The sequence below is a fragment of the Bos grunniens genome, chromosome 19 (assembly GCF_055505025.1).
Source record: "Bos grunniens cultivar Pamir isolate PY7600 chromosome 19, Bosgru_T2T1.0, whole genome shotgun sequence".
In the NCBI taxonomy this organism is placed as follows: domain Eukaryota; kingdom Metazoa; phylum Chordata; class Mammalia; order Artiodactyla; family Bovidae; genus Bos; species Bos grunniens.
This window is the reverse complement of record NC_141183.1, coordinates 27,956,836-27,973,866: the sequence shown is the minus strand read 5'-3', so window position 1 is coordinate 27,973,866 and position 17,031 is coordinate 27,956,836. Positions and strand designations below refer to the sequence as shown.

At 39.0% G+C, this 17,031-nt stretch overlaps 1 protein-coding gene across 1 annotated transcript in view; it reads right to left on the bottom strand.

Annotated features, from left to right (window-relative positions):
* Positions 1-17,031, bottom strand: part of UTP18 (UTP18 small subunit processome component) — a 58,632-nt gene that overhangs the window by 11,827 nt on the left and 29,774 nt on the right. Inside the window, exon 10 of the mRNA XM_086358278.1 lies at positions 8,171-8,294. Within this exon, the coding sequence (XP_086214404.1) occupies positions 8,171-8,294 (124 nt within the window). The remainder of the gene's footprint in view (positions 1-8,170; positions 8,295-17,031) is intronic.

The window sequence follows — 17,031 nt, the reverse complement described above, 5'->3', positions numbered from 1 at the left end:
ATGCATGTTTTAATTTCCTTTTTGATTTCTTCCATGATTTGTTGGTGATTCAGAAGCATGTTATTTAGCCTCCATATGTCTGTGTTTTTAATAGCTTTTTTCCTGTAGTTGACATCTAATCTTACCACACTGTGATCAGAAAAGATGCTTGAAATGATTTCATTTTTTTTGAATTTACTAAGGCTAGATTTATGGCCCAGGATGGGATCTATCCTGGACAATGTCCCGTGTGCACTTGAGAAAAATGTGAAATTCATTGTTTTGGGGTGAAATGTCCTAGAGATATCAATTAGGTCTAACTGGTCCATTGTATCATGTAAAGTTTGTGTTTCCTTTCTAATTTGCTGTTTGGTTGATCTATCCATAGGTGTGAGTGGGGTATTAAAGTCTCCCACTATTATTGTGTTACTGTTAATTTCCCCTTTCATACTTGTTAGCATTTGCCTTACATCTTGAGGTGTTCCTACCTTGGATGCATGCTGCTGCTGCTCAGTCGCTTCAGTCGTGTCCAACTCTGTGCGACCCCATAGACGGCAGCCCACCAGGCTCCCCCATCCCTGGGATTCTCCAGGCAAGAACACTGGAGTGGGTTGCCATTTCCTTCTCCAAAGCAGGAAAGTGAAAAGTGAAAGTGAAGTCACTCAGTCGTGTCCAACTCTTCGAGAGCCCATGGACTACAGCCTACCAGGCTCCTCCATCCATGGGATTTTCTAGGCAAGAGTACTGGAGTGGTTGCCATTGCCTTCTCCGACTTGGATGCATATATATTTCTAATTGTTCTATCTTCTTGGATTGATCCTTTGATGATTATGTAGTGTCCTTCTTTGTCTCTTTTTATGACCTTTAGTTCAAAGTCTATTTTATCTGATAAGAGTATTGCTACTCCTGTTTTCTTTTGGTCTCTATTTGCATGAAATATTTTTCCAGCCCTTCACTTTCAGTCTGTATGTGTCCCTTGGTTTCAGGTGGGTCTCTTGTAGACAGCATATATAGAGGTCTTGTTTTCGTATCCATTCAGCCAGTCTTTGTCTTTTGGTTGGGGCATTCAACCTTTTTACATTTAAGGTAATTACTGGTAAGTATGATCCTGTTGCCATTTACTTTGTTGTTTTGGGTTTGAGTTTATAAACCTTTTCCTGTGTTTCCAGTCTAGAGGAGATCCTTTAGCATTTGTTGAAGAGCTGGTTTGGTGGTGCTGAATTCTCTCAGCTTTTGCTTGTCTGTCTCCTTCATATTTGAATGAGATCCGTGCTGGGTATAGTAATCTGGGTTATAGGTTTTTCTCTTTCATCACTGTATGTCCTGCCATTCCCTTCTGGCCTGAAGAGTTTCTTTTGAAAGATCAGCTGTTATCCTTAAAAGGGGATCCCCTTTTGTGTTATTTGTTGCTTTTCCCTTGCTGCTTTTAATATCTGCTCTTTGTGTTTATTAACCTCCTTAGTTTGATTAATAAGTGTCTTGGGGTGTTTTGCGTTGGGTTTATCCTGTTTGGGACTCTCTGGGTTTTTTGGACTTGGGTGGCTATTTCCTTTCCCATTTTAGGGAAGTTTTCAACTATTATCTCCTCAAATGTTTTCTCATGCCCCTTCTTTTTGTCTTCTTCTGGGACTACTATGATTTGAATGTTGGGGCGTTTAACATTGTCCTAGAGGTCTCTGAGGTTGTCCTCATTTAATTCTTGTTTCTTTTTTTCCTCTCTGCTTCATTTATTTCCACCATTCCATCTTCCACCTCACTTATCCTATCTTCTGTCTCAGTTATTCTATTGTTTCCCTCCAGAGTGCTTTCAATCTCAGTTATTGCATTATTCATTATTGACTCTTTATTTCTTCTAGGTCCTTGTCAAACATGTCTTGCATCTTCTCAATCCTTGTCTCTAATCTATTTACCTGTAACCTCCACTTTGTTTTCAAGATTTTGGATCATCTTTACTATCATTATTCTGAGGAATTCTTTTTTAAAAAATATATTTATTTATTTTTGGCTGTGCTGGGTCTTCCCTCCTGCAAGGGCTTTTCTTTAGTTGCGGCGAGCAGGGGCTACCCGCCAATTGCTGTGTGTGAGTTTTGCATTGTGGTGGCTTTCTCCTGTTGCAGAGCATGGGCTCCAGGATGTGAGCTTCAATAGTTGCAGCTTATAGTCGCAGGCTCATGACAGGTTGTTGCTGAGCCATGAAAGATGCTGTGATTCTTGGCCTCTGGAGAAGAGGAGTTCAATCCAGGGCCAGTGACAAGGCTTGAACGCTAACAAACTTCTTGTGTAATAAAGTTTTATTAAAGTGTAAAAGAGATAGAGAAAGCTTCTGACTTAGACATCAGAAGGGGGCAGAAAGAGTGCCCCCTTGCTAGTCTTTAGCCAGATGTTATATACCTATCTTTAGCTGGACGTTATATACCTATACTTCCCTGGTGGCTCAGATGGTAAAGCGTCTGCCTACAATGCAGGAAACCAGGGTTCAATCCCTGGGTCGGGAAGATCCCCTGGAGAAGAAAATGGCAACCCACTCCAGTACTCTTGCCTGGAAAACCCCATGGATAGAGGAGCCTGGTAGGCTACAGTCCAAGGGGTCGCAAAGAGTCGGACATGACTGAGCAACTTCACTTTCACTACATACCTATCAGCAAGTTGTTAATTAGAGAAAGGAGATGTCTCAAAATTCAGAGTGGCACCAGGCCCCTCACTCCCAATATGCATTTTGAGATAACACTGGCACCAGGTGAGTCATCTGGAGCCATAAAACAATTGACATTTATCTTGAAGAAAGGCAGGCGTCCAAGTAAGTATATAGTTTCATTAACATAGATTAGGAGAACAATGTATCCGTAAAACATACAGGTTTGTTGAGCCCTGGTTCTGAGTCTCAAGCAGAACTGACTTGAGGAAAGACAAGAGTCTAGGGTAAATACACAGTTCATTAACATAGCTTAAGAAAAACATTTCCGTAAGAAAAACACATTGGCTAGCTCAAGGTTTGAGAAAAGTTAAGTTCAGGTGGAGCCAAGTGTCATCATGGCAACATAGAATTTTAAGAGAAACCTCCTTTTAAATTTGTATAGAGAAGGGGAAAAAAACCCAACACTTGTTTGCTTCCTCCTGCTGCTTAAGAGAGAGGTAAAATATGTCTGACACTTGCAGCCTATTTCCTCTGGCCTTCCTGCCTGTAAAGCTCTCACTCAATAGTTGTGGTGCACAGACCTGGTTGCCCTGTGGTATGTGGGCTCTTCCCAGATCAGGGATTGAACCCTAGTCTCCTGCACTGACAAGCAGATTCTTTAACACTGAGCCACCAGGGAAGCCCCTACCCCAAGAATTCTTATGTGATTATTGCTTAGATGTGTGGGACAAAAATGGCATGAGTTAATCATCTTAATATATGGAAATTTACAGTGGTATTTGTGCTACGATATAACTGATCCTGATATGCAACTAAGAATATTTAATGATATCCACATAACCAGCAGTATGAAAACTGAACAGAGAACTTCCTGATGTACAAGCTGGGTTTCAAAGCAGCAGAAGAACCAGAGATCAAATTTCCAACATTCGTTGGATCATGGAGAAAGGAAGGGAGTTTCAGAAAAAAATCTACTGTTGCTTCATTGACTATACTGTAGCCTCTGACTATGTGATCACAACATTGGGACAATTCTTAAGAGAGATGGGAATACCAAACCACATTACTTGTCTCCTGAAAAACCTGTATGTGGGTCAAGAAACAACAGTTAGAACTGGACATGGAACAAGGGACTGGTTCAAAACTGGGAAAGGAGTATGTCAAACCTATTCTCACCCTGCTTATTTAACTTACATGCATACGCAAAATGCTGGGCGGGATGAATCACAAGCTGGAATCAAGATTGACAGGAGAAATAACAAACTCAGATATGCATATGATACTATTCTTAAAGGCAGAAAGTGAAGAGGAACTAAAGAGTCTCTTGATGAAGGTAAAGGAGGAAAGCAAAAAGTGTGGCTTGAAATTCAACATTCAAAAAACTAAGATCATGGCATCCAATCCCCTTACCTCATGGTAAATAGAAGGGGGAAAAGTGGAAGCAGTGACAGGTTTTATTTCCTTGGGCTCCAAAATCACTGTGGGAAGTGACTGCAGCCATGAAATTAAAAGACGCTTGCTCCTTGGAAAGAAAGTTATGACAAACCTAGACAGCATATTAAAAAGCAGACATCACTATGATGACAAAGTTCCATATGATCAAAGCTATGGTTTTTCCAGTAGTCATATATGGATACTGAGAGCTGGACCATAAAGAAGGCTAAAACCGAAAAACTGAAGCTTTTGAATTGTGGTGCTGGAGAAGACTCTTGAGAGTCCCTTGTACTGCAAAGAGATCAGATCAGTCAATCCTAAAAAAAATCAACCCTGAATATTCATTGGAAGGATTGATGTTGAAGCTGATGCTCCAATACTGTGGCCACCTGATGCAAAGATCCATTGGGAAAGATTCCTGCAAAGATCCATTGGAAAAGACCTTGATGCTAGGAAAGATTGAAGGCAAAAGGAGAAGGGAGTGGCAGAGGATGAGATGGTTAGATAGCATCACACTGGCTCGAGGGACATGAATGTGAGCAAACTCCAGGAAACACTGGAGGACAGAGGAGCCTGGCATGCTACAGGTCATGGTGTCACAAAGAGATGGACACGACCTAGCAACAACAATGCAAACTGTCACAGGAATACAGAAGAACAGAAAGAATTTAATCCCAGGGGAAAAAAAAGACTGTTAAGAAATACTCAGAAATATAAGAGAACATAAGCTAAACTCTCTATATGTGATCCAGAACCTCAAAGAAAGGAAAAATAAGTATGAACTGAAGTTGCTCTAGTGAAGCTTTGTGGAAAAGGTAAGTGAGACATGAGCTGGGGAAGGGAGATAGTAGGTTCAAAACAAACAAATAGCAACAATGACAAGGCAAAAAAATAAAAACCAGGTATCATAAGAGGAAAAACAAGAACAAAGGGAGAAGGGAGCTCTCATCACTGAACTCCTAACTAAAAAAATAGACATGACTGTCACCCTTCCACCCCCCAATCACAGCTGACTGGACTAGAAGTAGGTTCCTAAATCAAGAACAGCCTATCCATTAGCAGATCAGCAACCACAAATGTCCTAGTAGAGAAAAATCTTCCCAAACAAGAATGATGGCAATTAGCCAGATCAGCCTAGCTCTAGTCTCTCTCTCATTTCATTTCCTCCCATGGACCATCAAATGACTGCCTTTAATCTAACTCCACTCACTTCTAACTGCCTATTAACACTGCCCTGTGAACCTATCTCTGACCTGCCTCCATCCCGCATCCACCCTCATTCCATGGACAACTCTACTCTACTGACTGTCTTGGCCTGGAGCCTGAGAATGTCACTCCTCCTCTCTCATCCCAATTTTCTAAGCAGTTAGGACATACACTGAAAGCATCATTTACCTATCTACCTATTCCCATTCCCATCCTTATTACTCAAGGCCTGGATTACTGCAATGACCTCAAGGCTCATCCACCTGCACCTCTATTCCCCATCTAAAGGCTATGAGAATTATCTACTTCAAACCCTAAATTTCAATTATCATCATGATTCTTTGCTTAAAAATCTTTAATGGTTCCACTTTCCATTTAATATAATGTCCATATTATTCAGCACAGCATAAAAGACTTCTCTGCCTGCCTGCTTTTCTACCTTTGTAGCCTACGCCCCCACCCCACTTAAGAATCATCCCATCCATACTCCTCTCAGAACACAAACCTGAATTCTCTCATCCTTTCTCCACTATCTGCAATACCTTTCTCTGAATTCCAACTGGCCCTCAAAATGCCCAGCTCAAGTGCCAATATCCCACAAAACCCCTTTCAGACATTCCAACTATAACAGCCTTCACCATTCCTAACGCTTTTAAAATTGAAACACTGTATCTAAACTGCAGCCCTTGTGATGGCTTGATGGCTCACCTTGTGAATACCGATACATGTACATATGTCCCCACATGAGATCATAAACTATGAAAAGGTGAAAATGTATTGTTCTATCTCACAATCCCCAGCTCAACGCCCAATAAATGTTTTATGAATGAGGAAACTGAAGCAAAAGCATTATCACTGAATAAAACAGGCTTTTCTTGCATTATAAAGCACACATGTCCTAAAGAATCTCTAGATGAAGCAAAATGAAACCCATTTTATATGTTCAATGAGAAAACACTGAAATAAAGAACTATTAATTCCAGGCCCTAAATCATAACAAATTTTCTAATTCTCTACAGTCCTGAATTTTCAGTAGTCTTTTAAAATAAAATCAAAATACTTAGGGGGTGGCATTGTGGAAAGACCACAGAACTGGAAATCAAACAACATGAGTTGTAGCAATCCTTACATTAACCAAAGCCATTTTAAAAAAAGGCACTATAAAATAAAAGACCTCTATTTACAATATTCTGAGTTTCCTATATCCCTATCAGAGCAAAGCTGTAAATCGAAAGCATCCACTTTAACCCAGGACACTGAAAAGAGTTAATGGACACTATCAAACAAATTTTGAGATCAAGAGAGGAAGAGAGGGAGTTGGGAGGAAGGGAAGCAGCAGCCAGTCAACCAGCTAAGTGAGTTCAGTTTCTCCTACCTCTGCTCTGACTGTACCACCAATAACTCTTCCCTCTACATGAGAAACTCCTCTAAGAAGGGTTAAGGCCTTTCTTTACAGGTTTAACAATAAAAACCTAGAAATGGTCTTTGACTAAGCACATCAGAATTCAATTACACTGACAGGCAATTAAAATCAAATGAGTTTAAGTGGCTAATATTAGATTCTTTCCTCTCTGGGCCTGTCAAAGGGAATTAATAAAAAGTAATACCAAAAAAAAAGAGGCAAAAACCAGAAAAAGATTAACTTCACAAATCTGAGTGATGGTTATGTTTGTGCAGTTTTTGTCTTACACAAAGGTAAAGCAGGTCTGCTTAAAATTACTTATAATTTTACTCCCAGTCTACATTTTAAAGGAGCTTTAGTCTCAAAAGACTTGCTAATCATACACTGCTGCCATAGAGCATACTGCTCCAGCAAGCGCTGGGCTCAGGCTGTCCCCCTACCTACGTCAGACTCACCTGATGTTAGCCTGGCCTCCGAGCACCACAGCCTGGTTCTACTCTCCTTTCTTCCCAGGCTACAAGGTAGCTGCTGACCAATATCCAAATGGTGACAGATATTTATAGGCAGTTTCCCCAATTTTAGCCTTTGAAGGAGGTGGTGAAGAAAAAGTGGTAAGTAAGCTATGCTGCTGGACCCACCGGACTGCCCAACAAGGGAGAATCTGAATGAAAACTCTTTATGGATAAATTTTGTTTAATCTAACAGTCATAAAGATCAACTTCTGGAAGTTCTAAAATTAAAGTTGCTGATTAGTGATTTGGTGGTAAAATCATTTAGAATTACAGGTAAGTATCCCAACACCTCCTTCTCCTACCCTGCATCTTTAAAATCAAATAGGACAATAAAGCCATCTTTTCCCCAGTGTAATAACCATTTCTCTCAGCAAGGACACAATAACATGTTCTAGATAATACTTTCAAGATCTCTATAATACTAACAACAGTAAAAACATGTTACTGGTTCATACCACATAGCTAGATGAAAGAACATATACTTTTAAGTATCTTTAAGACTTAAACAAATATTCCAAACATAAGAGAAAAAAGTACTGTAACATAATAAGGGCGTCTGGGTTTCCCAGGTGGCACTAGTAGTAAAGAACCTGCCTGCCAGTGCAGGAGACACAAGAGACACAGGTTTGATCCCTGGGTTGGGAAGATCCTCTGGAGGAAGGCCTGGCAACCCACTCCAGTATTCTTGGCTGGAGAATTCCATGGACAGAGGAGCCTGGAGGGCTACTGTCCATAGGTTCTGAAGTGACTTAGGATGCATGCACACAAGACGGTAGTCCAGTATTTTCTTTGCTAAAGAGCTGAAAAACTGCCATCAATATTATTAAACACAAATATTAGAAAATCTTTTTAAGACAATAAAATGTAAAAGACCTGGGTTTATAATTTCATATCACTAAACACTTTATAAACAGAACTACTCAGGTACCATCTCGTATATTCTTTAATATTTTTTCATTAGCAAAAGGTGATTAAAGGTTACCAGAACCTCTGTTTACTTACCCACAAGCCACATACTGTCCATTCCTAGATGTGCCAATGCTTAATCCATATAAGCTGCCTTCATCAACAAATCTGTTAAGGCACTTTCTAGAGTTCACATCCCAAACATAAACTTCCCCATCCCCTGAAAGAGCCAAAAAAAAAAAAAGGGTTGGGGGGGGGTGGTTAACTTTGTTTTAAACTTGAAAGATAACTGAATTCATTCTTAGTTCCTTTTTTTTTTTTTATTTTTATTTTATTTTTAAACTTTACATAATTGTATTAGTTTTGCCAAATATCAAAATGAATCCGCCACAGGTATACATGTGTTCCCCATCCCGAACCCTCCTCCCTCCTCCCTCCCTATACCATCCCTCTGGGCCGTCCCAGTGCACCAGCCCCAAGCATCCAGCATCATGCATCGAACCTGGACTGGCAACTCGTTTCCTACATGATATTTTACATGTTTCATTGCCATTCTCCCAGATCTTCCCACCCTCTCCCTCTCCCACATAGTCCATAAGACTGTTCTATACATCAGTGTCTCTTTTGCTGTCTCGTACAAAAGCCCCGGTCCAGACGGCTTCACAGCTGAATTCTACCAAAAATTTAGAGAAGAGCTGACACCTATCCTGCTCAAACTCTTCCAGAAAATTGCAGAGGAAGGTAAACTTCCAAACTCATTCTATGAGGCCACCATCACCCTAATACCAAAACCTGACAAAGATCCCACAAAAAAAGAAAACTACAGGCCAATATCACTGATGAACATAGATGCAAAAATCCTTAACAAAATTCTAGCAATCAGAATCCAACAACACATTAAAAAGATCATACACCATGATCAAGTGGGCTTTATCCCAGGGATGCAAGGATTCTTCAATATCCGCAAATCAATCAATGTAATACACCACATTAACAAATTGAAAAATAAAAACCATATGATTATCTCAATAGATGCAGAGAAAGCCTTTGACAAAATTCAACATCCATTTATGATAAAAACTCTCCAGAAAACAGGAATAGAAGGAACATACCTCAACATAATAAAAGCTATATATGACAAACCCACAGCAAACATTATCCTCAATGGTGAAAAATTGAAAGCATTTCCTCTAAAGTCAGGAACAAGACAAGGGTGCCCACTTTCACCATTACTATTCAACATAGTGTTGGAAGTTTTGGCCACAGCAATCAGAGCAGAAAAAGAAATAAAAGGAATCCAAATTGGAAAAGAAGAAGTAAAACTCTCACTATTTGCAGATGACATGATCCTCTACATAGAAAACCCTAAAGAATCTTAGTTCCTTTTTAATAGTACAAGTTACTAAGAAGACCTGTAAATGTCCTAGGTCTAGAAAACTGGCCTAAAAAATGTTTCTTGTATACATTTTCATATATATAGAACTATATCCCATTAGTCACTAATAAATAGTATCTTTAGGTTTAGAGTGAAAAATCACAAACTCTTGGCTTGAGTTGACCTTTTAGAAAAGTTCCTACATTTCACTCAGATAAATTACTATAGCAAAATTTGAAAAAAACCCAAAATATCCACAAGCACAGGTTTTCCAACATCTATCAATAGGTATTAGAGTACCTAATATGTAAGGCCAGGTGATTTGGACACCAAACTGATGATGATACTGATGACGTCAAGAGGAGGAAGAAGAAGTGAAGGATGACTGGTCTAGACTAACAGGATATAATTAAGGATGTGTGTACAATTCCTAGGAGGTATGCTTTTGAACTATGGTGTTGGAGAAGACTCTTGCGAGTCCCTTGGACTGCAAGGAGATTAAACCAGTCAATCCTAGGAAATCAGCCCTGAATGTTCATTGGAAGGACTGATGCTGAAGCTCCAATACTTTGGCCACCTGATGTGAAGAAATGGCTTCCTGGAAAAGACCCTGATGCTGGGAAAGATTGAAGGCAGGAGGAGAAGGGGACAACCAGAAGATGAGATGGTTGGATGGCATCACCAATTCGACAGACATGAGTTTGAGCAGGCTCCAGGAGTTGGTGATGGACAGGGAAGCCTAGCATGCTGCAGTCCATGGAGTTGCAAAGAGTCAGACATGACTAAGCGACTGAAGTGAATTGAACTTTACAATTCTGGGTAATTAGCACAAATAGTTTAGAGAAGGGAGAATAAGGGGATAATAAATCCGATGAAAACACATTTTCATGATAGAAATAGTCATCTAACAACCAAAATCTGTCCTTATTCTTTCTTCTCTCTCCTATATATTCCATATTGATGATCACCCTCTTCCTCAGACCCATTATAGATCTGTATAATGACCCTATATGCATCTCAAAAGTAGCCTCTCACTCGTCTATTTTCTCTCTTTACTGTGATTATCGCTCTAATGTTCATCCTTCTATACTACTATTCTTTCAATGAGAATTCAATGAATCTCACTGTTTCAACTATTTCATTAACAAACTTTCCCAGGCTGACATAAGGGTTTAGATTTACAATATTTATTTAGGAAAAATTTTAATAGGTACAAATTTTAAAGCCTGTATGTTTGTCTGTAGAGTCATGGTACAGTAAAGAAAGATGTTTAAAAATTTGCTAGTAACAGACTAAAATGGGAAGGGAAGGGATGAAGGGCAGGAAGACCATCTAGAAAGCAAGAGTATTAGATGGTCATAAGTTGATGGATGACTTAAGGCAAAGGAAGCAATAACTAATCCAGCAGAAAACAAAATGAAAGAAGCAGTTAAGTTGAAAAGATAAAAGGTGAACTCTTTCTTCAACAATCCTATCAAAATACTCTTCATATACATAAAATAAGGTAATACAAACAACATGATGCTAATCACATAAATCACTTCTTATATAAGGAGGAAAGGAAAAAAAAGGGAAGGGAGAGAATACCAATCAAAATACAGGTAATTCCCTAACTTACCAAGGCTCAACTTTTGATTACTCCTTCTCTAATTTTAGGAACTTTCTTATGGTAACTTTCTTATGGTAAGACCATCATACTGTGTAAATATTTAATATCTATATCCAATTCATATAACCAAATCTTAGTACCTCTGCTGACCCTTTAACTCTTCTCCCAAACTCTGACTCTCCCAGGATCCAAGGACAATTTCGTTAGGAACATTACTACTCTGTATCAATATTTATTCCTTACTCCTCAAAAAACCTAGCATATTAATTAATTAATAGGGAAAATAGATGCTGTTTAGGCTTCCCTGGTGGCTCCTACAATGTGGGACCTGCAAGGTTCAATTCCTGGGTTAGGAAGATGATAGAGCCATAAATCCTGCAGCAGAGGGAGTCTTGTCCCTGCACACTTGGCACTGCCAGGGTCCCCACAAGCCAAGCTGCTGCATCACCTTCACGCTCAACTCTCCACACGGGCAGAGCTGCCACAGGCAAAAAAGCATTGCATCTATGCGCTCAGGGTCACTTCAGTCATGTCCGACTCTGCGACCCTGTAGGCCGTGGCCTGCCAGGCTTCTCCGTCAAGGGGGTTCTCCAGGCAAGGATACTGGAGCGTATCAGCCAATACTTGCTGCCATACCCTTCTAGAGCACTGTATTTCCTGCTGCCCTAGCTGCCAACTCCCCTGAGTACCTGGTGCTGCCAGAACCCCTGCAACCCAAGCAGCTGCACCACCTTCACACCTGGCCCTCACAGGGGCACACCCAAGTCCTCAAGGGAAGGGAAGCCTCAGGAGCAAACCCCATTGGACGACCCACATGAGAGGTGGTAATAAAACCACAAGTGAAACCCACGGGCAGCACAGCAGGAAGACCCAAAACCTTCCCACCAGCTGTACAAGCTGCAGATTAAATCCACAAGATCAACTAGGCAGACTCTATGTCTATGGAATATATCAAAGGACATTGAGAGCTCCTACTAAAGAAGACGCACTGGTTCTGACAGCTGTGGGTATTGGAGGCAAGGACACACAGGAGTAGGACCACATTAGAATCTGAGCTGCCCCACAGCAAGTCCAGCATTGGAGGGCATCCTAGGGAGGTAAGGTGGACTGTGACTCCCAGCGAGAGAAAGGACTCTGACAGCAGTGACTCATGAAAAACATTTATTATTTTTATGTCTGGACTTGTTCTATAGATTCTTTTGGGTTTTTTTTTTTCCTTCCATTTCCACCCCCGACCTTGGCTGGAGTTGTCGATTTTACTGGCACTATAAAATCTAATTAGGCTTTTGATTCTTTTTTTTCTCAGTCACAACTGTTATTGCTGTTACAAACCTCTGCCTCTATGTTGGGCTTTTGCAGTTCTGTGGAGTTTTCCTTTTTTGTTTTCTTTTTTCAATTTTAACTTTTAAAATCTATTATTATTTTTTCTACATTTACTCTTTTGTTTGCCTTTCCTACTCTTCTTTTCCCCTTGCAGTTAATCTTTAATGTATATAAATCTTCTTTATCTACCTCTATTTAACTTTGCATATCTATTCTTTCTTTTCATTCTTACCTTTCCTCTAAACATAAATTTTATTTTCTCTGTTTTATTCCCCACCTGGCACCGTGCTTTGTTTTCCAGTTTGTGTTTTAGTTAGTCTTCTTAACTGGCAGATCTCCTTTGTTCACCAGGTCAATCTACTGTGCTTTATTTTTGTTGGACTGTTTTGACTGGGCTTATGGGTGTATATACTTATGGGTGTATATGCATATTCCATTATTTCTATGATTATTTGCCTGATTTTATAACTGCCATTTGTCTGGGGTCCCTGTGGCTCAGCTGGTAAAGAATCCACCTGCAATGCAGGAAACCCCTTTGATTTCTGGGTTGGGAAGATCTGCTGGAGAAGGGATAGGCTACCCACTCTAGTATTCTCAGGTTTCCCTTATGGCTCAGCTGGTAAGAAATCCACCTGCAGTGTGGGAGACCTGGGTTTGATCCTTGTGTTGGGAAGATCCCCTGGAGAAGGGAAAGGCTACCCACTCCAGTGTTCTGGCCTAGAGAATTCCATAGATTATAAAGATGAAGGGGTTGCAAAGAGTCAGACACAACTGAGTGACTTGCACTTTCATCTTTGGTTTCTTGGTTTTGGATATTTATTTTAATCTCACAATGCCATAACAAACCACTTGTGGAATCTTTGTTTCTGACCAGAGATAAAGCCTTGAACCTTTGGAGTGGAAGTACTGACTCCAAGACCTTAGACTACCAGAGAACTAACCCTAGGGAGTATCAAATAGTGAGAACTCCCACAAAGGAAACCACTTGAATACAAGACCTATACAGGACAACTAATCTAAACAACAAGCTAAACAAAAATACAAGCCCAATCATCAGCAGACAGGATTACCACCTCACTCAGCCTTGCCCATCAGAGGAAAAACAAAGACTCAGCACAAATCTCACCTTATAGGAAGCTTACAAAGACGACTGGACCAGCCCTAGAGGGCAGAAACCAAAAGGAAGAAAGAATTCAACCTTGAAGGCTGGAAAAGGAGACCTCAAACACAATGTTAAAAAATAATAATAATGAAAAGGCAGATAAATACTACATAAATGAACAAACGAAAACACAAAAGTCCAAATAAACGAAGAGGAAATAGGCAAACTACCTGAAAAAGAATTCAGAATAATGCTAGTAAAGATGATCAAAAAGCTTGAAAACAAAAATGGAGAAAATGAAAGAATCAATTAACAAAGACCTAGAAGAATTAAAGAATAAGCATACAGAGACAAACAACACAAATACTGAGATTACAAATACTCTAGAAGAAATCAATAGCAGAATATCCAAAGCAGAACAAATCAGTGAGTTGGAAGATAAAATGGTGGCAATAACTTCTCAAGAGCAGAATAAAGTAAAAAGAATGAAAAGAACAGTGACCTCTGGGACAATACCAAACGCAGCAACATCGAATTATAGGGGGTCCCAGGAGAAGAAGAGAAAAACAAAAGGTACAAAAAAATTTTTGAAGAGATTATAGTTGAAAATTTCCCCAACATCAAAAAGGAAATAGTCAATCAAGTCCAAAAGGCAGAGAGTCCCATACAGGATAAACCCAAGGAGAAACACACCAAGACACATACTAATTAAACTAACAAATACTAAACACAAAGAAATAATATTAAAAGCAGCAAGGAAGAAGCAACAAGCAACATATGGGGAAACCACGTACACTTAACAGCAGATCTTTCAGCAAAAACTGCAGGCCAGAAGGGAATGGCAGTATATATTTAAAGTACTGAAAGAGAAAATTCAACAATCAAGATTACTGTACCCGGCAAGGATTTCATTCAGAATTGACAGAGAAATACAAAGCTTTTCTGAGAAGCAAAAGTTAAGAGAATTCAGTACTACCAAACCAGCTTTACAACAAATGTTAAAGGGACTTATAGGAAAGAAATACAAGAGAAGAAAAAAGATCTACAAAATCAACCCCAAACAATTGAGAAAATGACAATAGGAACATATATATCAATAATTATTTTAAATGTAAATGGATTAAATGCTCCAACCAAAAGACAGAGACTGGCTGAATGGATATAAAAACAAGACCCATATATATGCTGTCTACAAGAAACCCACTTCAGACCTAAAGACACATACAGACTGAAAGTGAGAGGATGGAAAACTATATTCCATGCAAATGGGAAGCAAAAGAAGACTGGAGTAGCAATCCTCATATCAGACAAACAGACAAAATAAAGACGCTTACAAGAGATAAGGAAGGACACCTCATAATGATTAAAGGATCAATTCAAGAGGAAGACATAAAAACTGTAAATATCTATGCACCCAACATAGGAGCACCTCAATACATAAAACAAACACTAACACACATAAAAGGAGAAACTGACAGTAACACAGTAATAGTAGCAGACTAAAACACCCCACTCACACTAAAGGACAGATCATCAAGACAGAAAATTAATAAGGAAACACAAGTCTTAAATGATACATTAGATGAGATGGATCTCATTGATATCTTCAGGATAGTTCATCCAAATGCAGAAGAACACACCTTCTCATGTGCACATGGAACATTCTCCAGGACAGACCACATCTTGGGTCACAAATCAAACCTCAGCAAATTTAAGAAAATTGAAGTATCAAGCATCTTCTCTGACTGCAATGCTATGAGACTAGGTGTCAAGTACAAGAAAAAAACCGTGAGAAACACAAACATATGGAGAGTAAACAATACGTTTCTAAATAACCAACAGGTTACAGAAGAAATCAAAAGGGAAATAAAAAAATTTCTAGAAATAAATGACAGGGAAGCCACAACAACTCAAAACCTATGGGATGCAGCAAAAGCAGTTCTAAGAGGGGAGTTTATAGCAATACAATCCTATCTTAAGAAACGAGAAAAACATCAAATAGACAACCCAGCTTTACACCTAAAACAACTGGAAAAAGAACAAAAAACACCCCAAAGGAAAGAAATTGTAAAGATCAGAGCAGAAATAAATGAAAAAGTAATGAAAGACATAATAGTACAGATTAATAAAACTAAAAGCTGGTTCTTTGAGAAGATAAACAAAATTGACAAACCTTTAACCAGACTCGTCAAGAAAAAAGAGAAGAATCAAATCAACAAAATTAGAAATGAAAAAGGAGAGGTTGTAACAGACAATGCAGAAATACAAAGGATTATAAGAGACTATTATGAACAATTGTATGGCAATAAAATGGATAACCTGGAAGAAATGGACAGATTCTTAGAAAAGTTGAACCTTCCAAGACTGAACTAGGAAGAAATAGAAACAACCCAATTACGAACAACCCAATTACAAGCTGTGAAATTGAAGCTGTGATCAAAAATCTCCCAAAAAAACAAAAGCCCAGGACCATATGGCTTCACAGGAGAATTCTATCAAACATTTAGAGAAGAGCCAATGCCTATCCTTCTAAAATTCTCTCAAAAAATCGCAGAGCAAGAAACACTTCCAAACTCATTCTACGAGGCCACCGTCACCCTGATACAAAAACCAAACACAAAGAAAACTACAAGCCAGTATCACTGATGAACACAGATGCAAAAATTCTCAACAAAATTTTAGCAAACAGAATTCAGCAACATGTCAAAAAGCTCATACACCATGATCAAGTTGGGTTTATTCCAGGGAAGCAAGGATTCTTCAATGTATGCAAATCAATGTGATACACCATATTAACAAATTGAAAGATAGAAACCATATGATAATCTCAATAGATGCAGAAAAAGTCTTTGACAAAATTCAGCACCCATTTATGATTAAAACTTTAAAAGATGGGCATAGAAGGAACCTACCTCAACATATGATAAGTCTACAGCAAACATTATTCTCAAAGGTGAAAAACTGAAAGCATTCCTCCTAAGATAAGGAACAAGACAAGGGTGTCCACTTTCACCACTATTATTCAACATAGTTCTAGAAGTCTAGCTACAGCAATCAGAGAAGAAAATAAAAGGAATCCAGACTGGAAAAGAAGAAGTAAAGCTCTGTTTGTAGATGAGATGATACTGTATATAGAATACCCTAAAGATAGTATCAGAAAATTACTAGAGCTAATTAGTGAATTTAACAAAGTTGCAGGATACAAAATCAATACACAGAAATCACTTGCATTTCTATACACTAACAATGAAATATCAAAAAGAGAAATTAAGAAATCAATCCCACTCACCACTGCAACAAAAAAAGAATTAAATATCTAGGAATAAACTAACCTAAGGACACAAAATAGGGAAAACCACTAGACCATTCAGGTATGACCAAAATCACATCCCTTATGATTATACAGTGGAAGTGAGAAACAGATTTAAGGCCCTAGATCTGATAAATAGAGTGCCTGATGAACTACGGAATGAGGTTCGTGACACTGTACAGGAAACAGGGATCAAGACCATCCCCATGGAAAAGAAATGCAAAAAAGCAAAATGGCT